The sequence below is a fragment of the Sturnus vulgaris genome, chromosome 1, assembly GCF_052056855.1.
Source record: "Sturnus vulgaris isolate bStuVul1 chromosome 1, bStuVul1.hap1, whole genome shotgun sequence".
NCBI lineage: Eukaryota > Metazoa > Chordata > Aves > Passeriformes > Sturnidae > Sturnus > Sturnus vulgaris.
This window is the reverse complement of record NC_142243.1, coordinates 131,330,484-131,354,299: the sequence shown is the minus strand read 5'-3', so window position 1 is coordinate 131,354,299 and position 23,816 is coordinate 131,330,484. Positions and strand designations below refer to the sequence as shown.

Here is a 23,816-nt window from a genome sequence, read left to right as displayed (position 1 = left end):
AAGAAGTATTAATGGCAGATGACAAAGGTAAGGGGTGGTAAGATGGCAGGTGACAAAGGAAATGTTGAAGAGGTATGAACTGAGAATGCCCTTATGGAAGTTCTTTCTGGATCTCATCCTACTAGGATTTCAGGAATAGATGAAGTGGTTATAACCACACAATGTATAGCTTTTCTATATCACTTCTGAGCAGAAGAAAGATTATAAGCATAATGTTCTCCTTTCTCTTGGGCTCCTCTTTGGACTGATATTCTTCTTATGCAGTGGTCTAAGGCACTTGCTCTGGCAACAAAATGGGAAAAGAAACCCTAAACAAAATAATAAAAAAATCCTGTAAAAACGCAATGTAAACTTCCTACCACCTACCACTTCTCTCTTGTATGCACACCAGCAAGGCTTAAGGAAGAAAGTTTATTATACACACAGCAGTACAGTCCTGGAAAAAAACACTTTTTTTACCTCCTCTGTGAGAAAGAGCAGATGGAAGGAGAAAAACAAACATGCCACGCTAAGATGAGATGTCTCAATCCTGTGAGATGAAAGGAAAGGATATGTATAAATGGAAAATATGTAAATTGGTCAACTTTTAATGTTTTTGTCATGTATAAACAAAATATTTTTATAAAATGAGTCAACAACCGTCAAGTGTTTGGCTTCATGATTGCACTCCAACTTATTAATTGGTCACTGGCCAAATGCAGGCTAGAAGAACTCAGAGTCATTTCTAAGACTCTACAAAGGCACAGTAAAGACAAAGCTGCACATATATAAAATACTCTATTAAAAAAAGAATCATGTTGAAAGAAATATTCACATGGTTTCATAAAGAAAGAATAAACTTAAAGATGCAGTCTTTGAGAATTAGATACAATATCTGGATAAGGTTGAAGTCCTAGCTGTTTATTATCTTTCAACTTTTGTACTATAATTCTGGCAAACTCCTCTCCTTGGCTGTCTGAAGTATCAAGCAGTTGTCGTACTTTTGATGTCCTTGTAGGTTTGGTGCTTATAAGTTCATAATCTTCTTTCATGAGTAAAAATCTTGATAGAAGAGCATCCAGTGATTGATTCAAACATGCTTCAGTCATCTGATCAATAATTTGTTCTCTTTTACTTTGGATCCACTGATGAGCTACATTCTGTTGGGTGGTTTCCAATACAAAATCTGAGATTGGAAAGGATTAGAAAAAAAGGAAGGGATTGTAACTGTCTGTCAACAAATATTGCCACAGAACAAAGAATAAGTTGAAAAAAAGCTGTTAAAATATTCCAATTTGACAAATTTGGTAGTTAGAGTATTTAGTCTATCTGAATCACAGAATAATCTAGGTTGGAAGGGACCCTCAAGGAGGTCATCTGATGTAATGGCCTGCTCAAAGCTGGGCCAACTTCAAGGATAACTCAGGTTGCTCAGGGCCTTGTCCAGCTGAATTTTGAGCATCTCCAAGTGATGGTACTTCTGCAGCCTCCATGGGCAACCTGTTCCAGTGTTCAACCCGACCTGGTACTAAAAAGAGACAGGTGGTAAATTCACTTTCCAGGGGGATTTTTATTGAAGATTACTGAAAATATCCTTGTAGTTTCCTGGTATTTTTCTCAAGATGAGGTTTCACACAGTGAGAAGGTGCTGATTCTCGAATTTCCAGAAGAGGGATGGTGTAATAGATCTTTATAAAGTTGCGTGTTATTGTGTGGCCCCTCAAAAAGTATTTCTGAATAATTAATCATTAAAGTTTCTTTTTGTTAACTTTTCTGTTAACTTTTAACAGTTATTTGATGTGTAAGAATATAATATAGTGGGCTTCCAACTAACACAGAGGATCATTACAGGTGAGATGCTGACACAGTTGCTGCTTCTCTCAGCCCCATTCCACTGCTAAGTGGAAGGCTGGAAAGCCTAAAAACTGAGAAGGCAACAAGATTACTTAAGTTTGAGCTAAGTTTTAATCCTATTCTGCTGGACTGTGGCATTGCTAGAGCAGTAAGAGATAGGAGAAATAATATAAGCAAAGGAAATGGGATGCATGGCAGCAGGAATCTGACTAAAAGGAGAGAAAAAAAGCTACTACTACAGGTAGCTAAAGTAGCTACCTGTACTTGGTCACATTTTACACTGTTTTTGCTTACTTTGTAATATAAATCTACAGGGACAGAATTACTTAATTTTGCATTCCTAATTAGCATACGTTTTGTTTCATTTTGCAGGTGAATGACAGTTCCAGCTTCCATTTCATACGGACACACACAACGTATATTCAATGTTAGATCACTTATTGTGGGTCTTGGGATAAAATGATGTTTGCTGTACCTGAAGGAATTGGCGATGACCGCAGCACATGGGATGCAGAACCTGAGGCATCTGAAATACTCTTGTCAGATGAGAGAACAGTACTGTATGGATGCACAAGGAGTTTGGCACTCTGAGTTACAGACAGATTTCCATCCGTGCTCTGGCTGCTGAGAGAGTGTAGACACCCAGAATTTCCATCTTAGACAAAAAAAAAGAAGGAAAACAAAAACAACAAGCTATATTACTTCTGTGTTCAAATAAAATACACCCGTCAGAGACTATTTAGAGTAATTTCACAAAAGAAATCATAAACTAACTAGTTTTACATGATATACAACAAATCTTTATACACAAATTCTGAGTACATTTATGTCCCTTATATTTTACCAGGACCTGACCATGGTTTGGGGTCCTGCTTTATTTTAAAGAAATATTGGGAGTGTAAATCTGGTAGATATGAGCTTTAACGAAAAAGATCTGTTTGACATAAAATTTTTGTAAGGACTAGAAGAACAAAAGAAATCGTTTGGGTATTTGGAGAGGTAACTAGAAGTCAGCAGGAAAGCAGACTAATTCATCTTGATAAAGTTTGGCAGCTAACAAAGGTGAAAAATCTTAATATAAAGATTCAGGTGGGGGAAAAGGACATGAGGAGCAGTGGGAGAAGTTAACATTCAGTGGGAGGCAAATGGAAACTTTTTGTAGTCCATCAAAACAGGACATGATTTCATGGAAGCTTCATGTAAACTACTGCAAAGAAAAGTAAAAAGGATTTCTATCAGGTGGGAAGTTTAACAGTTTCAAGTTTTAGGATTTTTTTTATAGTAGATATGAAAGCAGCAGTAGGAATGACCCAAGGAAGAGATGACAAACAGCTGACGAGAAACAAACTACAGAATATGTGCCTAACTCTGTAAATAGCTTTGATAAGACTTTCACAGTGTCACTTGATAAAGACACAGTAACTTAGATGTTAACTAAGAATCAGAGATGTAAGAATTCAGATGAGCATCTAAAGACACAATGAGGTAGCCCCATGGACAACTCAAGATTACCTGTCCAATGGGGAAATCTGAAGGTGTATTCCCAGCTCTTTCTTGACCTGTAGAAGAATATGTGTGTAAGTACACAGAGCAGGAATAGGAAAAATGTGGAAGAAACTCCATTCTCAATATTTCAAAATGGTGGACTAGAACTCATAGTAAATAGCATTTTATTTCATGAACAAGGGAGAAAGTTGGGCAGAGCTATGCACTGTGAAGCAGCAGATATTATCTACTCCATGAAAAGAGGGGATTAGGAGACAACCACTGTGAGTGAAAGATTATTTCAGGAAAGTATTTCAAGCAGCTGTGCTGGGATAGACTGTTATACATTTTTAGGCACTGATATTTATTTCATAACATAAAGACAAAACTACTGGGATTGTACTGGTATGACAGAATGATCTTGACCAGTGACCACAGTATAACAAAATACAATCATAAAATCACACAATTGTTCCTGTTGGAAAGATCCTTGAGATCCTTGAGTCCAGCACTACCAGCTCCACCACTGTCCCATGTCCTGAAGTGCCACATCTACATTCTTTTAAATACCTCCAGGGCTGGTGACTCAACCACTTCCCTGGCAGCCTGTTCCAATGCTTGACAACTCTTTCCGTGAAGAAATTTTTCCTAATGTCCAATCTAAACCTCCGCTGGCACAATTCAGGGCCATTTCCTCTCATCCTACTGCTTGCTGCTATTGCTTGTCAGTTTAAGAGGCCACCACTGGGCCACAATCTCCTTTCAGGTAGTTGCAGAGAGCAAAGGAGCAAAATTTCCTCTCAGCCTCCTTTTCTCCAGGCTAAACAACCGTAGTTCCCTCAAAAAAAAAATGCTAATGAGAGTTATTCAGACGTTATTCAGAAAAAAACCAGATTGATTCAAGTTACTCAAAAAGAACCTAAGTGACCTAGAAGACCATAGTAACAGAAACAGAAAAAGAAGGAAAAATATAAGATCTAGATTCTGTTTCAAGCTGGGGCTAATGATTAGAAATGAGATGAAGAATAAAAACAATCCCTAAGTAGATTATTCTGTAATGAAGGACCTTGTGAGAAAGGAAAAATAAAATTCTAAGGTATACTAAGTGAGGAGGAATTTGTAGACAAAAGAATGTTTGTCATGTCTCTTGTAATACTACATAGCCTTAGTTCAATGCCTTAAGTTAGAACAAGTACAGGAGGACTAGTTAGTATACTATGAGAATAAAAAAGTTTATTTCACAAAGGAATTTCAAAGACTGCATCCTGTTCATCCAGCAAAACAAAGTATATTAAAGGATTACTCTCTGTATCAGAAATGAAATGGGAAGAGGGAAAAGAGCTGTTAAAAGAAATACCCAAGAAAAACTCGTTAGGGAAGGGGGGGAAAAAAAGATGAAAAGAAAGGCTAAAAGCTAGAAGACAAGCCTTAATTTTCTGAAAAAGTATTCTGATTGTACTGGTGGAAAAAACAAGAGTCTATAGTCATTAACTCAGATAGACTCTGCAGTCATTAACTTCTGCCTTGGTGTGATGCCAAACTCCTCTCTTGATAACAGCTACCTGGAATAGAATTTTCACCTGAAACAAGTGCATCTAAGTTTGAAAAGCAAGAGCAATGTCAGTCTTGCCTCCCACTACAACGAAACCTGATGCAGCTATTGGCAAAGTAATAACAAACACTTCTGCAGTAGGGTTTTGTAGGCACTATATTCACAAGCTTTACAGTATCTATATATAAACAAAGTCTAAGCAATGACTCTATAAAGCGACGACCAGCTGACCAACCAGATTAATTTTACCAACAAATTTTCATTTATGCCCTCCACAGGCAGACACAACAATTTGTAACAAGAACCAGCAGAAGGAAAGGCTGATATTTATCGTTATTTTATGTGATTGCACTAACAGTCCTCGCTCATGCTCAAACGAATATTCCATGTTCTAAAATTCATCACAATATACTTATTAAGCTAGGTAAATAAAAGTTATTCTTCATCTCTGAGGTTTTTATGCTGTATAGATAAATGCTTCAGTTGAGTCAAAGTACCCTGCACTTGCTTTCTGCCATTTCCTCCAGTAACTGAAAGTCCTTAAGCCTCCCATATATACCCAAATTCCTCCTGTGTTTATACCTTTCTAGTATACTGAGTAGAAGTTCAAAATTGTGTGTGTTCAAACAGGAGCTGAAACAGGAACTGCCTGTGCTCTCCTACCTCTACCAGAATATCTCTTGTTTTGCAGCATCTCAGAATACTTATTGATTTCCTTATGTGAAGTCAATAGTCTTATCTGCTTTCATACTCCTGATCCTTGCAATGCCAGAGGACATGCCACTCTTTTGAAATATGTTTACATTCTGTCAAGGGAAGAAACTTAAATGCAGCTTTAGTTTCACAATGTATTGCTATTCCATCTGGGTTCGATTGCATTTTTCTGGCTTCTGATGTCAGCAAAACCTCAAACTTGAGTTTTCTCGGGGATTTTTGCCAACTGTTATTCATAAAAGGGGACAGCTACAAAAGGTCTGTGCATATACTTTTGCAGAGCAATCTATTAAAGATAGTTTTGCTTATTGAATTAAAAATTATCTAGAAACTTGCACTGGAAACTTTGAGTTTACTCAGCTTCTAGAACGTCTTAAAATGTGTAGCCTTTTTATATTCAGAATTAGTTCACAAATTAAGAAAAAAACCAGTTAATTAAACTGCCTAGCGTGTGAAGGGACAAGAAAATGATAGCTCTGCACTCGCAACTCTGAATAGGAAAACTGAACCTATGAGTAGAGATTTCTCAGGTGATAGGAACAGAAAATAAGAGTAGAAAAACTCTAGGTTTTTACTCAGAGCATGAAGTTTATAAAATACATTGTTTTCTGATGTAGAGACCCAGCATTTCTACACAAATGCAATGTCACAGTGTGAATATAAATCTCCAATAGCAACTTAAATTTACACAAAGTCAAGAGTATCTCACCTGATGAGAGGATGTTATACTGGGGAATAGACTTGAATTTTGATATATCTGGAGAGATGCTCCGAAGGGGAAGTGCATCACACTGTATGGAGCTAGAATACGTTGGCTGAAAGAAATCCAGGTGTATATTAAACAGTCACATTAAACAAATATGAAGTTGCAATTGTTTTACAGAGAATCTTCCCATCATCTTATTTTGTCTGCTATCTAAATGCTCAATAAACAGCACAATTAAATTATGGTAGATCAGAAAAAATTCTGTAATCCCAATACTTCTGTATTTTCAAAGATGACAGCAATTTTGTATACAAGTTTAACTACTAGTAAGAACCAACAGCAGCAGCATTAAGAATCAAAATATAAATGCAAATGTGTATCACCCTATATAAGCAAGCTCTGTAAAGGTGTAAGGGAGCAGTAGACAATCTCTTACTGTTGGCAGGCATTGCGTGCTGCATTTCTCTTTGGGGGGATCACAGACTCACAGAATATGTGGAGTGGGAAGAGATCCACAAGGATCATCAAGTCCAACTGCTGGCCCTGCACAGGACCACCCCAAGAATCATTTGCCCAAGAGCACTGTGTGAACACTTAAACTCTGCTGGGCTTGATGCTGTGACCAGTTCCCAGGGGAACCTGTTCCAGTGCCTGATCACCCCTCTGGGTGAAGAACCTTTTCCAACTTTGATATCCAACCTAAACCTCCCCTGGTTTCACAGCTTCTTTAGAGCTTTCCTGTATTTAGATGATCTTCTAATTTCTGCATACTCACCCTTTTCCATCTTCACATATATGGCTTTGCATTTGTTACATTCTGGCTCAAGTAACGCATTTTATGCCTTTCCTGACTGCCCAGGTAAGTAAAGTGCAGAACAATTACCCTCACCAAGTTAACCTTCCTTTAATCTCTCAGGATGCTGACATACCAAATGCAACATGCAAAGTATTTACCTTTTCAGGATTCAGAGGTATATTTAGAGATATCTGTTCCACATTTGCTTTCTTTCCACTCCTGTAAATACTTTGTGATTCATATAGTGACTGGAAGAGAAATATTTACTTGTATTAAATTTCTGCTGTAAGACAAGAGAACAGCCTTGTACAAACTCATGTTTCAACCAGATACAAGATTAGACAAAGGAGACTGAGGAGAAATGACAAAGGAGATTATACTTCTTTTAACAAGTGAAAGTTACCAACTTATTTGACCAACTTATGACTGTACAACAGCTACTTACCTTTGATCTCTTTAACAGAATTACTGCTTCCAGCACAGCTATTTCATCAAATGTTCGCAGAACTGGCTCCAAGTCTATTATACACTCTAAACAGGGAAAGAGTACTTGGTGAATGGTTTCAAGTGGGAATCAAGTTGTCACTGTACTAAAGTGTCTTTCTCACATTTACAAAAATAATTTGTCTATTGACACGTGTCAAACCACTTATGCTGCTAAAACAGAAGCTGTTTGCTTCTCTTAGAACAGTTCACACCACCAAAAGAAACCCTGTCCTGACCTGGCCACCTGATCACTGTGGATCAAAAGAGATCCAGGACAGTGCTGGATAAAAAGTCTCACATTCATGGAATTGAGAGATTGGTGAGTTTGTTGTGTTTTAAGGTAGCCCCATCAAGCCTGATTATCTGAATGAGACCAAACACCACAAGACCTCAAAGTGTGTTGATGTCTTCCCACTCCAGAAGAGGTGTTAAAGATCTATACCAGAAAAATAAACAAACACACACCCAATATAGCAATATCCAGAATACATGCTTAAGGCATGAGGCAGGGCCAGAGAAGATGGGATAGTGAAAGCACTGACCTATCCCATCCAGTGAAACCAAATGACTGGCCTCAGTGTGTCTGTGTCCCTATGCTATGGTAATTGTTTAAGTTCCCCATTAGTGAGCTGTACTTCCCCTAATTTTGCAACAGTTTTGCAACTTCTTCTTTCTTTTTATGATAGTAAAGTAGTGGCAAAAGCAATGCATGTTTTTTTTTCAAAGACCACCTTACTACACACATGGCACTAAAAAGAGAATCCAAGTTAGCTCACACTGTAGTACACATCCCAGATAATTTTCCCCTCAGTGTGACCACACACTTAAATTTATTTATTTTTTGTTAACTGGCATAGGAAAACAAGAATGCATATGGAAATATCATGTGTCTATTTTTTTTTAATTTTAGAAAATACTGTATTTAGATACACTGCCTTGCTTGGAAAAAAAATCCAGGTCTTGCTTGATAAAGGAGATGGAACAATAAAAGATAAAGCGTCAGTGAAAGATTTGCACTGAGATGCAAATAAAAGCTGAAGTCACTACAGCTTTTCTAAAGTGCAATGGTTTGTTGGTGTTGGTTGGGTGCTCCTAAATCCCACACTACTCGTTTTATACTTCACTTCTCCCACCCACCCTTAAAAACTCCAAATTATCTTGAACAATAAACAAAAACCTCTGAACACAAGTAGTTAAACAAAACATGCTGCTTTTCTACAGGTAAATTAAGAGATGGTAAATGCATAAGACTCCCATAACCAACCCGGTTTTATGGCACACACATAATTCCATTGATAAAAGTTTGTTTACAGACCTGAAGGAAGCAGCTAAACACCTTACAAGCAACAAGACCAAGCACATAGTAGATCTGACATCTTTAACACTTCCCTTTCATGACTTGCTCTGTAAGTACCATGTTCAACAGAAATTTGGTAAGGTAAACTCACTTAAGAACGACGGCCTTTCATCTGGGTTTTGCGCCCATCCACTTTCCATCAATCTTATGATAAGCCCTCGATGAGGAATGTCCATTGATAGACTTCCTTCACTCAAATCCAGTCGCTGTCCCTGTGACACGCTGTACATTATCTGCAAGGGGTTTATAACTTCTGTCAAAACAGACATTGTGAAGTCATTAGAAATACATGCAATATAAAGAGCTTACTGTATAGGAGGAGTAATTTGGCTTGCAGACATAAAATGTATAGCTCATCAAAATATGTTTCTTAATTAATGAAAAGGTGTTTTTAATTTATGAAACAACACTGTAATTAAAAAAGAAAGAGATATTAAAAAATAGCCTAATTTGAAAAGTGTTTCAAAGTGTTCTTCAACAAGCTTGAAATCTGAATTATTAGAAAGTAACCCCTAAAATTAAGTCCCCAGGTTTCATGCTTAACCTCTAGGTAAGGCAGGAAAAATAAATTAAAGGAAGATATGGCCTTACCTTCAAATGGCTGTTTCCTTGACATCACTTCCCATATGATAACTGCATAACTGTTTACAGTATAAAAAGTACAGAAGACGTTATTTTAGACTACCAACACTTAACAACACAATATGCTCAGCTTTACATTTTATTTGAAACATTTTGGTAAAATGGTCCTGCAAGCACACATGGGACTAACTATAGCTAACTAAAATGATGACATGAATATACAAAAACTGCAGGTGACTTCATTTAGAACTAGTTAATACTGTAAAGTACAGAAAAGATCCATGGCATATAAACTCCTATTCCAAATATGTATCAACCTGGCTCTGCTAACACGTCGTGAATGATGTACATGGAGTTTAAATCTCAGCACGCAAATTAAAGTGAGCCCCAGAGAGCCAACTGCTCTCCTAACTGCAATATTCTGGCATCTTCCCAGTATGGACTGACACTCTCTGACATTCCCAAGGGGAGCTGGTTATTAACAGGGAGGATGGCTTTGACCCACAGCTCTATCCCAGCACAGTGTCACAGAGACAGGTAAGACATAAATTTGCACTTAGGATGCCCACTCCAACTTCCTCCCCCCCACCATTTATGCTTTCAACATTTGCAATTTTCTCCACAGGGAGAGATGTCACACACAGCATTCACTTTCCAAAAGAGACTCTTGGGAAGACTACTCTGAAAGAATGCCAGGAGAATGAACACTTGTGCTTACTCAAACCAGTGATGACCTTTTCCATTCACACCAACATGAATGGCAAGTGGTTCAGTGAGCACAAACCTGGCCCATCTTTAGTAAACTAGTTACTCTCTTCAGCCATCAGGATATACTAGAAAGACATAACTTTAAACAACTTTGTAATTTAAATAAGGCTAGCTGATTTCATTTAAAAGCAGCATTCAATTCTCAATCCTTCTCTCCAATTTTTCTTCACATACTCTACCATATCTGAATGAAGTTCTATTCCATGATTATCCTAAAAGATCCTAATGTTAATCCCACCACTGTATTCAAGTATCCAGTTCCACTACTTGAACTTAGAAAAGGCAGTTCAGGCTAAAGCTTCAGTGCTTCCATAACTTCAGAATACATACAAGGTGCTGACAAGTGTGTATTTCCATGTTTCCAGTCCAAGTCTTTACAGGCATTGTGACAGTGTCATTCCAGAAAACAATCACCATGATCAATTGCTGTTAGGGCTTGCTCCTCCATCCTTGATATGAATGTACTGATCTTCCTTCCTACATCACTAAGAAGTACCAAATTTTGCATACAGGTTACACTTAACTGCCTTAGAGCACTGTACCATCCGACAGCTCCCAAGTACGAATTCAGAAAAATGAAGAAAGAAACAAATAACTGATGCTTAAAATCAAACAATATAAATTGAGTTTTCCTAACTATTTATTCTCTTTACACTTTAACATTCTTCAATGATAAAATTTACTTATGTAGCTTTTAATAAAAGCAGTCCTCCCTGTTAGAAAAGTCTGCTTTTGATGTATTCCTGACAAGTCCATGCAGGCGGATATTTTCGGTAAAGCAAATCATCCCTTTTCTAGAAATTAAGCTGTTTGACTGTTTACATAATATGTTTCTTTAATAAAGAACCTTCTGCACAAATCAGCTTCAATATCTCAACAGCACTCAACTGTGACCAATTAATTATACATCCAGAAGATATCCAAATATTTATTAATATCTTTCATTCAGTTTGGAGTCTCTCTACAGTTAAAGATCATTTTCTCAGTTCTGCAACACTGCAGCATTCCTCTTTACTCTATTCCTGTTTTCCTTTCTTATTTCTGCTTTGTAGCATCTTCTGATTGTGAGCACAGAACCTCTTGCGTGGTCTTTCTTGTCGTCCTTCATTGTCTCTGCACCTTCATGTCTTCCTGCCTTGAACATCTCTTTCCAATATTGTCTTAGTTTCTCTTCTTTCTTCTCACATAATCTCTTTCCTTCCTAATTTATCTGTTTTCTACATCCTTCTACTGATGTGTTCTCATATTTTCTCCTATTTGGTTGTTATCCCTCTGAAAATATTATTTTCTTTCTAAGAAACAATTGTCTTCTTCATCTCCACCCATTCATGACTGGTGGCTGCCAGTCACCCTTTCTTTCCCCTTAATACACCTTTTTTTCTTTACAACGTTTTCCTTATCTGTGTCTTCTCATCAAAGGGTAAGGAAAGCAGGTATGTTGTCATCTGTATTCTTTGGACGGGAATATCAAGAACTTGACATTCTTCTTAAGCGTAAGGGATAATTAAGGGAAATAGTGGTTTCCCTGGAAGTCAGTAGGACCCTCTGAGACTGTCACCTCTCATCAAGATACAAACATGTCAGAGATCAGTGAATGTAAATGTGGCAGACTGCACCAGAATGATGGCCTTAGTCACAGTGATTGGCCAGTTCATGCCTCCTCAATCTTCCTTTACACATGATAATTTCACCCAAAATCCTTCAAGTAATCTCTCAGCTATCCAAACCATTTCAGACTGGCCAATTGTAACTCCAATATCCCCAGAGAGATTTCCTTTTGTTATATGGGTCACCACCACTCTATTTACTATTCTACTACTTGTACTCATGACTGCCCAACACAAAACTACCACAACTTTCATACAGTAAATTATTCCTTAAATAGATTACTGTAACTACTTTCTCCAGTCACACTATCCCGTTTTTACCTACCTCCTTTCCAAAAATACGTTTTCTTCTTTCCCCCAAGTATATTCTGAAAATTATGTTATTTGATTACACAAATTATAAGAGTATGTGCCTTGACTTGATGGTATGAATGGCTTTCTTCTTCCCCTGCATTATCTATATGTGTACACTCATTAACAGAAACCAGTCCCATACCTATTTCTTTAGTCTCAGCCTCGTTTTGGAGCATTACACTGGTCACAGCACAAAAGAAATGAGTCATTAAATCCAGCTATCACTCAATTCTTTATTTCCCAATTCATTCAGTCTATATAGCTATGATATTATCATTGAAAAGAATAATCTAAGTTCAGTAAGTCATATCTGAGTTCAGATTTGAAGCTAGAGAACAACAGGAGTTACCTGTAGATATCATGTTTCACACTTGCCCTTGTTTTCTGACTGGGGTTGTAATCCTCAGGTGGCATGTAGATAATTGTCCCCCCTTCTGGCAAAGAGGATTCACTTCGTGATTGTGACATGGAGATGACACGCCATTTGGACATGCCAAAATCTGCAATCTGGAAAGGTCAAATAAGTTGTTCTGAGAAGAAAAACTGGATTTATCTGCTGACAGTTGTTAGAAATTCCTGAAATACACCTAGAAGCAGGGGTCACCCAAAGCTCTTAACCTGACACACAAAAAGTATGTGGTTCTCCTAGCAACAGGAAACATCAACTTCAGTCCATAAAGCATTCCCAGGTCATGACTCATGCTATCCCTATAGCACTGCTCTATCTTGTTCTTTTAAGGAAGGACTCATGTACACTATGGCTGACGAATCTGCTGTAGATGGTTGTGATATGAAGAATATCACTTCCTTGTGCTAAAAAAAGTAAACAAAAAATAATTGATTACTTGTAGCTCCACAACTTGTGGTTGTGAAGAAAGCACAAATTTAGTATAAATCATAATAGTTGTACATAACTCAGCTTGCCAGTATCCCGAGGCAGTTCCTCTCATAGAAAAATTTTAGGGCACTTCACATCATTCCCACAACTATGACGTATTAATCTTGAATTAATAAATTTGATATTCTGAAATGCAGTGCTGCAAAAAATTGCTGAATATTTTCTTTACTGTGCACTCTGATGTCTTGCACCTTTCTACAGGACACAGCGCATCTACATGAAAAAGTAACTGACTTCAGCTTATATCCTCAAATATCCATGAGCCAGGGCACCAGATGTCAGATTAGGTTATGGATAGGGAGAGAAATATTTAGCAGAACACACCTGCTGGCTGAGCTGCAGTGTCTGGCATACATGGGAGATAAGCAGCCAGCTACCAGCTCTGCACTTGTCCAGCATTTGCGTAATAGCAAAAACATTTTCAACAAAGATGAGCAAGAGCTGTGGCAATTAAGATAACAGAAACAAGCTTTCTGAAGAGCATACATCAAAATCCACAATGTAAAGTACCCTTTCTTCTCTACAACTCACTCTCATCAAGCCTTCCTCATTGTAATTGGTCTTAACTGCTTGCTCATTCAGTAGATCAGGGACAGTCAGAAGCACTCTGTGAACGGTATTACTTTTATACATATGCAGTATCTCTTCTATTTGGCATGCATGATAACCTTGTTTGCATTTCCTGTCAACTGTACTAATTTAGAGAATCTTGCTTCACTTCAAACCCCAAGGACACTCCTTACAGGAGGGAGGGCAGGTATGCAAGAGTAAACGTCTTCCCTTCAATTGCCTCAGCAAAGAAACTGTTCAGATATGATCAGGCAGAGCACCAGGCCACACCAAAGCTGCTACAGATTAAAAAGAGAGTGGATAAAAAAATGACTTGGACTAGTTCCCTGATCAGGTTTATCAGGAAGCTCGAGAGCTGGCACAATTGAGTGGGAGGAAGTATGACCTGCTGAGGGTGTGAGCAGAGACAAGGCCATGTGAGGCATTTTACTGCCAAGAAAAATTTCTGTGCAATGGAGAAAGAAGAAGCCAGCAGCGGATCTTTGCTCAAAGGACTCACAAAGTGACTCAACTTACAGTAACAACTGAAACATTCACTTTTCAAGTATAAATTCAGTGCAAAATATCTCTTATTTCGATTTACTTGAGCAACATTATCAATAATAAAAGAAATCTTTTTAAAAAAACAAGAAACGACAAACAAGGAACCAATTAAACAAATGTTTAGGTGCTTGCAATTTATGGAAGCACCTAAACATTTTGTCAGAAGTACTTTCAGTCTCTTTTTCACATCATGGCAGTAATATTTTAAAAGGCAGAATTAAAGTTTTGAACTACTGATACTTCTGCATGTATGTTTGCTTGTTTTAACGAGCTTCACAAAAGCCAACTTCAAACACAGTAAGATTTTGCAGTCTTGTTTTACATGTTCTTATACTACACCAACAGAACAGGTATATCCATATTGCATGGTAAGTATCAAATGAGTATTAATATTTGAATTTGACCTATCAGAAGTAAATTGCAGACCATTTCGGGCAGGAACATTTTCTATTTTCTTCTCAGGAGGGGCCAGATGTAGCTACCCTTCGAAGGTGGACAAACAAGAGTGTCACCACTACTGAGTATCAGCTACTGCTACAGCAGAAACAGTCCAAATTCTATCTTCCTGGTCTTTTCAGACAGATAAAATCCACAATTGAGTAATACAGAATTTCTAAAAGAAAAACTCCAAAGTTCTGTCTGCAAAGATAGAAGAAAAAATCCACCATACAATTACATCCTCTCTGTATGGCCACAACATCATCCTTCCTCCTCTTCAATAAAACACTTTCACTCATTCTGGATGCTGAAGAACATAAGAATTAAATAACTCTACCTTGACGTGAAACTCATCATCCAGCAAAATGTTCTGGGTTTTTAAGTCATGGTGCAGCAATGGAGGATTCATGTTGTGCAAATAGTTTACTCCCAAAGCAATTTCATAAAGAATGCGGAATCTCAGGCACCAGGGAATGTCAGGATATATATCTCTCTGCCAAGATAAAACCACAAAACCAGACTATAGTCATCTGTTCTGATCTAACAGCACACACGAAGACTTATTGACGACAAGGAGAAGAAAGTGACTCAGGCAAGCAATAATCTTTTAAAACATACATTACACAAACTCCCTAAGAAATTGTAACGGAGCATTAAGACTCATTAGCTGTTAAAAGAAACATTAACAAAAAATACTAATTATTCATTGCAATATTTTCATTTCCTAGCATTCACATAGTTCATGACTGTTATACGTGATGTTGAGCATTTACTACATTACTCATTCATATGGAAATACGAATTACAGATGAACTTCCCCATGAAACTTGCAACCCACAATTTATGAGTCCTACATGAAGAATGGCAAAAATCATATCTTCAACTAACATTGGGGAACAAAAAAACCTATATTGAAACTATGCACGAAATACTACCTTTATAAATAATAATACAGTAAGGAAAATGTAGTTAAACTCAACTGAAATCTTAAAAGTTATACTGATACCAATGCCTTTATGGAAAACACACAGTTGAGCTCTCAGAGGCACAAGATGTGTATTGATTAAAGGTGGAGAAGAGACGAGTGCAGTTGAGACACAACTGCAGTAGCTGTGCAGCAGCAACACTGTTCAGACCAAGCTAATGGGAGCAACTTGAAGTTCAGTGCAGAAGTTACTCAGAGAATAAGATCTGGTAGAAATATTCATACCTGTTTATATTAGCAATATTTGGCTTCTATAAGTAAAAGTCAAAATCTTCAATTATTTTTTAAAATATTCAAACTCATGGAAAAAAAGATCAATATTTGTATTGGCAGTAATTCAGAATCTAAATTTTTAAAGTGACTGTATGTAATAATTCAATATAAAGCTCATTATAGGTCATAACATTAAAGGAAAATTTTTAACAAAATTAAGTCAGCTGAGTTTAGTTGTCTTTTTGAGACACTGAGAGTCTGTCTGAGCACCAAAAACTACTAGGGATAATGACTGTCTTCTAGCATGAAATATTATAAATAAAATACTTTACTAGACTAATTAAGTATGGAAATTGTAATCTGCTTGAAGCAGCCAGGTATCACACTTAAAGACCGTACTTACCCCATGCAATAGCTGGTTTAATGACCCATTGGTCATGTATTCTGTTACTATCCCCAAAAATTCAGGCTCGTTGCAAATTCCCAAAATTGGCAGAATGTAAGTAAACCTGGCTTTGTGTAATATCTCTGCTTCTTTTAGAAGGTGGTTTCTATCGCTTCAAGAAAACAAGCAAACAAAAAAATACATTACCATACCAGTACTAGGAAACTCAAAGCAAATGCTGGCTTCACTATATTCTCTGTCAATTACAACCCTGTATGCAGTACCACCACCTTTTCACCATTTGATTTCTACCATGCTGTTTTGAGAACAAGGCAGTGTAAGATAAATCAGAATCTGCAAATGCAAAGACAAGACAGCTTCCCTGGTTTTGCTGTACCACACAAATCTATTTCCATCACACATTTCATCCATGTTTCCAGTAAATAAGGATACAGTCACAAGTTCCAGCTTCTACCATTCCTTGAAACCATAATGGTAACAACCAGCTGTATTTCTCCCACTTTACTGAACACCTTCAAACCCTGAATTTTCACTCAGGCCCAATATTTATCTCCTAGAGAGTGGAGATTTTAATACACATCATTCTCCAACCATTTAAATTTAGTGGACTCTAATGTACACTAAAATAACAGGGGCTAAAGGAATGCACTTTTGACTTCTGAAGGAAAGGAAGTTCCTTTCTGAAGGAAAAGGAGCAATTAACTATATGCTTTGTTTTCACATGAATTGTTCCCTCAAACAGCCCCTGCTTTGACTCAGTCTCTGGAAAAAACATCCCCTAGAACCACAGGAAGCAGGAACAGATCAGCCTCATGATGTCTGAATGCCTGAATTTGACTGTGTGCATCCACTCTGTTACCTCAAAACTCCTCATAAATGTGGGTTTTATGCATCTTTACAAATTCAGACCTTGCAGCATGCGGATTTGAGAAGATCAAGTTTTATTTAGGATTGAGTATGACTCCATCCCTAAAAATAGAAACTATTTGGTATGCCTTATATCTCAAATAATCTTGAAAAGAAAAAAAGTTCGTTGTCAATAAGGATAGTCGGACCATGAAGCATAATTCAGTGAAAAAGCACTTCTATCCTGTACCAGTGGAGACCGGTACAGGTACAAGTATACATAACTAGGATATTCAAATACAGGACATTTAAGATTGATCCTTTGGATGTGAGCCAGACTGACTCAGAAGAAATAGAGCTGTGCTGGGATCAGGGCTATGCCCACCACGATTTGTTCAGCACACCACAGTACACAGCACAGTACACAGCACAGCTCTGGGATGAGAGCTGGCTTGTGCCCATCGAGCTCAGGGCACACCCCAAAGCACTCAGGGCTGTCAGGATCAGTCTGGATCCATCAAGGTGAGTTTAGCACTCACAAAGAAAAGGCTGTCAGGATATGTGGGAAAAAGAGGAAGCCTCGCGAACTAAAGCCTGCAGCTCTTAGCAGCAGGAAATTCTGAATTTAGATGGATATGAAATTAAGGTCCTTTTATCTGCGTGATGGAAAAAGACTTATAGAAAACTCTAGGAAATGATAGAAGTAAAAAGGCAGCCTTTGAGGCAAGCATGGGATGGAAGATACAATCTATGCCTTCCTCCCTCTCTCCAGAAATTTCTAGGTTTCAGGAAGTTTGGGGTTTTCCCAGACAGTAAGGCACATTAGCATGGGATTCAGCTGTGGCCTAGAAACAAATTGCGACATACTGAAGTCTATTCCTGTGTCTGTCAATTACTTCACCTTTGCTCCACACCAGAAGGGCACTGAGTAATGCCTAAATGAGCACATTCCCACAACAGCTTCCCAACTGGCTTTGCTCGTTGGCTGGTCACATACCATATTCTGGGATGCACAGCACACTTCCCACTTGGGGAATTAATGGCACCATGAACTCATCCCTTTTCCTGACAACACTTACAAGCTGGCATTTTATACTGCCTACTGTACAAACAACAAAGCACTTGCTGCAGAGATTCAGGTATAATGGATTTTTTTTTACAGCTTTGGGTCTTCTGATAAAATTTCTGCGCTTTGCATGATACATGGTAGGTGACTGAATTATTTTGATTACCTCACTTGCCCTTTTAATCATAGTTTCACAGGTTAGATGTCCCAGCAACCCAAATTTTTGCAAGACTAAAAATAGCCTTGGTGGTTTCTCCCAACTGTGTTCTGAGGATAAATGCTGTATTTCCAATTAGTTGAGATTTAAGCAGACATTAAAAAAAAATCCCAAAACAAAAAACTCCCCACAACACCCATTCATCCTCCCCCAGCTTATCAGAAAACACAACACAACTGAGATTCCATTTCTGGCAAGATTCCAGAGATAAAGCCTGTGTATACACAAACCTGCACAATTAGAGGTGAAAGAGCTTAAAACAAATTGTCTTATATTTGAGTATATTGAGTCACGAGACTAGAAGCCCCTCTGAGTGAAGCTATCCTACCTAAAGGCCTAACACTAGATCAAAAAAACCTGAGGCAAAAGCTTGAAGACACCAAGATAAGACTCAGAGGCAGGTTTACAGTCAGGTAGGCTCCAGACAGCCTAAGAAGAGGCAAATTTGCATTGACATATTAACAAAATGGGTCTATGGGGATTGAGTAAGACAGAGACAAATGAAAAAGTACAACTTGCTGCCCTCTTACATGGAGTGACAGCTCCTGTAACAAATATGCTGCCACTTGGGTACCTGGAAAGCGGGGAACCCAATTGTTACATGGAAAATACCAGTTTGACAGGGAGGCCTGCAAGACTATTATTGAAATTATTTAAATCAGCTTCTCTCAGTACTGTGAGATCTGGGGAAAAATAATAATTTTGCATTGTCTCACAGAAGCTTCTTCTAGAAGCAATCTCTAGTGGACAGAAGAGTATATTCCCTATATTCTTCTCTCTATGTAAACACCAAATTATAGCAATCACTGTAATATCCTACTGATACCTCAGCAAAATGGTTAGCAACCAACAGACCCAGCAAGAAGCCAAACTCTGTCAATCCCACCGTGAGGAGGGCTCAAGGTGCACAGTGCAGAAGGAAAAAACTCCAAGAGATACAACTTCGCGTCTCACAGACCGAGACCGAAACCACTCCTTTCTAATAATCGAAAGAGAGGAAGCTCCGGGGCCGGTCCGTGCTTTCTCTTGGCCCAAGCTGAATCATCCTCGTGGATCCCCTTTCCCCGTGCAATTAAAGCAAGGATGCCCACCGAAACAGCAGGATCTGATCCATAGACCACAGAAACCCACTCCGGCATCTTGGACCGGCACCTCGGCCCTTTCTGGGGCTGGTTTAGGGGAAGGCGGGCCGGGCCCGGCCCTCGCCCGGCGGTGCCCCAGGCCGCCGGCCCCCTGCCCACCCCGTTACCTGTCTAGCAGCGGCCCCTGCAGGCACTTGAGGGCCACCGGGACCCTCCAGTCGGCGTGGCGGGCGGCGGACACGGTCCCGTAAGCGCCCCGGCTGATGAAACGCAAGTCCGGGAGTTTGCTGGAGGGGATGGAGGGGAGGCCGTAGCTGAGGGCGCCCGCCCGGCCCCGGCCGCCATCCCCGCCGCTCATGCTCGCACTCCGCCGGGCGCAGCGCGGCCCGCAGCGCCGCTCCTCTGGCCCCGCTTCCTCGCCTCCCCCTGCACCTCCCTGCCCCGCCTGCTCTCCAGTTGGCCAGCAGCTTTCTCCTCCTTCTACCCCACCGACGAGGCACTTCCTCACGGAAAAAGCGTGCCACGGTTCGCGGGTCGGGGAAGGCGGAGCAGCCGGGATGGGAGGAGCGAGCCTAGGGAGCGCGGTGCCGGCGGTGCCCGGGAGCCGTGCCCGGGCAGCAGGCTCGGCCCTCGGCAGCCGCGGGAGCGCTGTGGCCGGGCGCGTCCCTCGGGCCGTGGACCGAGCATCCTCACATCCCGTCCGAAGGAGCATCCCTGCGCTGGAGAGGAGGAAGCAGCCCCTCCGTCCGGAGCGGGCGAGTTCTGCTCTCGGAAGATGATTCAGGATGCCAAAGCTGAGCGCTGATCGCCGCAGTAAATTGTTCACGGCATAGAATCACAGACATGATGTGGGTTAGAAGGGACCTTAAGGACCATCTAGTCCCAACTCCTCTGCCAGGCCAGGACTCACCTGCCACTAGACCAGGTTGCTCAGAGCCCCATCCGGTGTATACTCGTTGCTCAAGCAAAATGAGAAAAGCTTTGTCTCATGCAGTCGCTTATCTCCTCTGTGTTTGTCCTAGAAAGATTTTTGAGGATAGCGGCATTTCAAAAAAGTAATTTCGAAATTTCCAGTAAGTGCAAGTTCACCCTTGCCCCTCCTGCTCGTAGCGAGCTGCCTCATGTGCTGATGTATTTATGACAGCTTTACGTGAAGTTGCACAGGAAGCTTTTGTAAAGCCTGCTCACCAAGCCAAGTTCTCACAGACTAACGAAGTAATTTAATTTAAAGGTAGAGGTTTGTAGCTTTCCACAAGGATGGAAGTTCCACAGGATGAAATAAAGGCAAACAGAACAACTCACTTGCCTTTCCGTGTGTGGATCGGGGCTAAGCGCCTGTGGCTTTTCACCTCTTTTTTCTCCCACTCATAGATATGGACCAGAGAATGAGGTAAAGACCTAAGTGTTCAAACTACAGTATGTTCAATATTTCATAGCATTTATTTCAAGACATGCCAACAACTTTTCAGTTCTGTCTAGGTCCTAGCACTTTGGTAGTTTTATGGCTTTTCCAATTATTTTTTGTATCTTGGATGATTTATATCCTCCAAATGCTTCAGCATTATGAGCAACCACGAAAAACAAACAGTGACTTATTCCACTTTCAGTTTTCAGTTAGTCTGTGTCCTTAGACACACTAGGTGGTTTCCCAGAACTGTGATGCAATGTTTGCAATATACAGGTTTTGGGTATCTGTTTATGCATATCCCTCTCTGTATTAACCACGTGGGTACTACCATTAGTCATACAATTTTAAATTTGATGTATAACGAAGATTTTGTTTCCTAAAGAAAATGATACGCAAAGGACAATTACCATGAGCTTGCATTATAAAACTACGGTATACATACATAGTTACAGTCTTTGCCACTAAGATGCCATTATACTGAAAATTTATTTGTGCATCTTGTTACTGTGTGCTGTGTTAATTTAATATATATTTATAGTGCTAAGTACACTGACTTAAACCCCAGGAAAATTATTGTGATTCTAAAAGTGGATGTGGAGGCAGCACTGTCAGAGCAATGCTATGCTTCTCTTGTCATGCCTATTCCAGGTACAGTGTTCCTGGAGCTGTAGTCCTCCTGACACCTCAAACCCTAACCCTAAACCTAATGGCAGCTTGGGGGTGAAGCTGAGATCCTCAGGTGGATTAAACTCTTGATGAAACTAAAGTTTTTGTTAAATACTGTTTATAAATGATAGAAACAATATTTATAGCATGTGGCAGATAAATAGCTGCCTGTGATTTACTTCTTTGAAATTTTAACTTGTGAGATTTCCCACAGTCTTTTTTATTTTAAAGTGTTGGATCTGACTCGTCCTTTCACATGGAAATTTCCTGAAAATCTCTATTGATAATGAGGTAAGCTAAGTCCACAACAAAAAGGATACTTTTAGTGTGTGTAGTATTCATAGTTGTTTGATTAGTGTTGCAATGACTGTAATTTTCTTGAATTTAAAATGGAAAAAATGGTTCTGAAAGTGTGGAATCTATAGCAATGGGCTATAGCCCCACAGTCTTCCTTCAGCCTGTGAAATCATGGAGGGCAGCTAATTACTATGTGATACATCATGATGCTGACTTGTAAAACGCTTTCCATTCCTTGTATCTCTGTAAAAGATTGAGCAAAATAACGACTGAAATTAAACACACTTTCCAGACTAGGGTGGTATTTGCTCTTTGACATTCTTCCCTGTGGGCAGCGTAGTCTGGAAAGAGCTTTTAGATTTCTACTGTAAACAGGTATTCACATTGATGTTGAGAAGAGGGTGCAAAATACATATCCTGCATGTCTTTACTAATATACTCTTTTCTCTTTTTTTCAATTTGTTTCAGTCTTGTTCCTCCACCAAAATATTTTAGTGCCTTCATTTTTATGGATATTAAGCACCAAGTCTAGTTGTGATTTTTTTGCAGTTCACTAGATTGACTGTGCTTCCATAATGGCAAGAATCTGTCGTCAAGACAAGATATTCAGATTGAAAGAAGCTATGGTTTCATGATGATGATTTTATATCTCAAACAACTTTACTATATTTTTGTTGTTGAACTTAAAACATGACAGACTCCATTAACTATTAAATATTCTGAAAAATTTGGGGAAATGGCTTTTTTTATTTTTCTCTTAGCACTTGAAATCTCTGAACTTTATTTGTGTCTTTGGAGAAGCATAAAAGACCCTGTTTTAGAAAATGAGTTTTCATTCAGTAATCACAGTGCTTTTGTCCCTGCTTTTTATTTTGCAGATTTTTCAAGCTTTTACATAAAAGGATAAGGGATTCCTTTTTAAAAGGAATATTTTGCCTGAATATTTTGTACTATCCACATTGCAGGAATGAATGACTTTAGTAGTAACCTCTTTAATTGTGTTTGTTTTTACTGAAACTAGTATTTTTTTCCTGAAATACTTCATCAGTTGTTTAGATTCTGGCTGAGATCCTGTTTTGCCTGCTATCACACTGGCAATATAATGATAGACTTGCTCAGATCTCTTGGTAATGAGTGCTACAACCACGGAAACCAACAGCCTTTGAAATCCTCTGTGTGTTCTCCTGCCAGCTTCAACCAACCCTTCCTTGTTACCATGTGCCACACTCTAGGTGAGCCATTCCTGAGCATCTGAACTCTTTTGGAAGTTGTTACCTGTGGTTTTAGATGTCGGTTGACACAATTTTATATTAATCGAGCTGCATGAAAGTACTTGTATCCAGCTATTACAACATGTTGACACTATCCAGCTGACTGAATTGAGGAGCAGAGCTGCTGGAAGCTTTTCTAGCAGTTTGGAGGGAAGGAGGGAGGGCGTGCTTGGGGTTTGATGCTTCTGAGTCACCTGGATTTTTTGCTACTATTAGTGCCCATATGGTGATGACACATCATGAGTGTAATATCAGGATAAACTCTAGTGCTCTTTTGAAGGTAAATGGCATTTCCTTTCAGCCCTAGCAGTTTAACAAAGCCACCCCACACATAACCATTTCAATGTTTATTTGCTATTTTCACTGAGCTCCCTCTTTTCTTCACTTGCTTGTGGGACCTGAGCAACTTTATGAAGGTGGTCCTCTTCCTAGCCTTTGGTTTTGCATGAACCCCATGAAGCTGTCTGTGTGAAGTCATGCAGATGCAAAAGGTTGGCAGAGGAGGAAGGAAAAGAGAGGGTGACTTTGAAAGATTCTCCTTAGACACAATAGCACTGTGGTGCTCTTCTGTGCCTTTGTTAACATGTGGATTCTCTGGAGCCAGGTGAAGCCCAGGTCCATCCTGGGTGCTGAATTCAATAAAATTGTCTTTGACTGTTTCTTAGCAACA

At 39.2% G+C, this 23,816-nt stretch overlaps 1 protein-coding gene and 1 long non-coding RNA gene across 5 annotated transcripts; one reads left to right on the top strand and one right to left on the bottom strand.

Moving 5' to 3' along the window:
• Positions 1-571: 571 nt before the first annotated feature.
• On the bottom strand, positions 572-22,161 carry RIPK2 (receptor interacting serine/threonine kinase 2). 4 transcript variants are annotated; one of them, XM_088177011.1, is made up of 12 exons: positions 20,415-22,161; positions 19,672-19,791; positions 16,291-16,444; positions 15,027-15,182; positions 12,590-12,747; positions 9,521-9,570; positions 9,021-9,182; positions 7,532-7,617; positions 7,245-7,334; positions 6,294-6,399; positions 2,309-2,488; positions 572-1,165 (listed from the first exon to the last, which is right to left on the bottom strand). In XM_088177011.1, exons 3-12 carry the CDS (start codon positions 16,324-16,326, stop codon positions 840-842), a joined length of 1,350 nt encoding a protein of 449 aa, XP_088033137.1. In that variant the 5' UTR covers positions 16,327-16,444; positions 19,672-19,791; positions 20,415-22,161; the 3' UTR covers positions 572-839. The 4 variants fall into 4 exon arrangements, with proteins under 4 accessions (XP_088033137.1, XP_014726240.2, XP_014726239.2 ...); XM_014870754.2 differs by lacking the exon at positions 19,672-19,791; XM_014870753.2 differs by lacking the exon at positions 20,415-22,161 and having other exon boundaries at positions 572-1,507; positions 19,672-19,958.
• LOC148225525 (uncharacterized) lies at positions 20,190-22,478 on the top strand. Its single transcript, XR_015807935.1, has 3 exons — positions 20,190-20,894; positions 21,810-21,869; positions 22,344-22,478. It is a non-coding gene; the product is annotated as an uncharacterized LOC148225525 (long non-coding RNA).
• Positions 22,479-23,816: the final 1,338 nt, after the last annotated feature.

What these genes read in the sequence shown, in the direction of transcription:
- RIPK2 (XM_014870752.2), bottom strand. Translation starts at nt 19,862, where the DNA reads ATGAGCGGCGGGGATGGCGGCCGGGGCCGGGCGGGCGCCCTCAGCTAC. An exon ending in AAGGAAACAGCCATTTGAAG is followed by an intron (nt 9,183 to 9,520) that starts GTAAGGCCATAT and finishes CTGTTTTGACAG; the next exon opens with AAGTTATAAACCCCTTGCAG. An exon ending in GTATAACATCCTCTCATCAG is followed by an intron (nt 2,489 to 6,293) that starts GTGAGATACTCT and finishes TTTTTGTCTAAG; the next exon opens with ATGGAAATTCTGGGTGTCTA.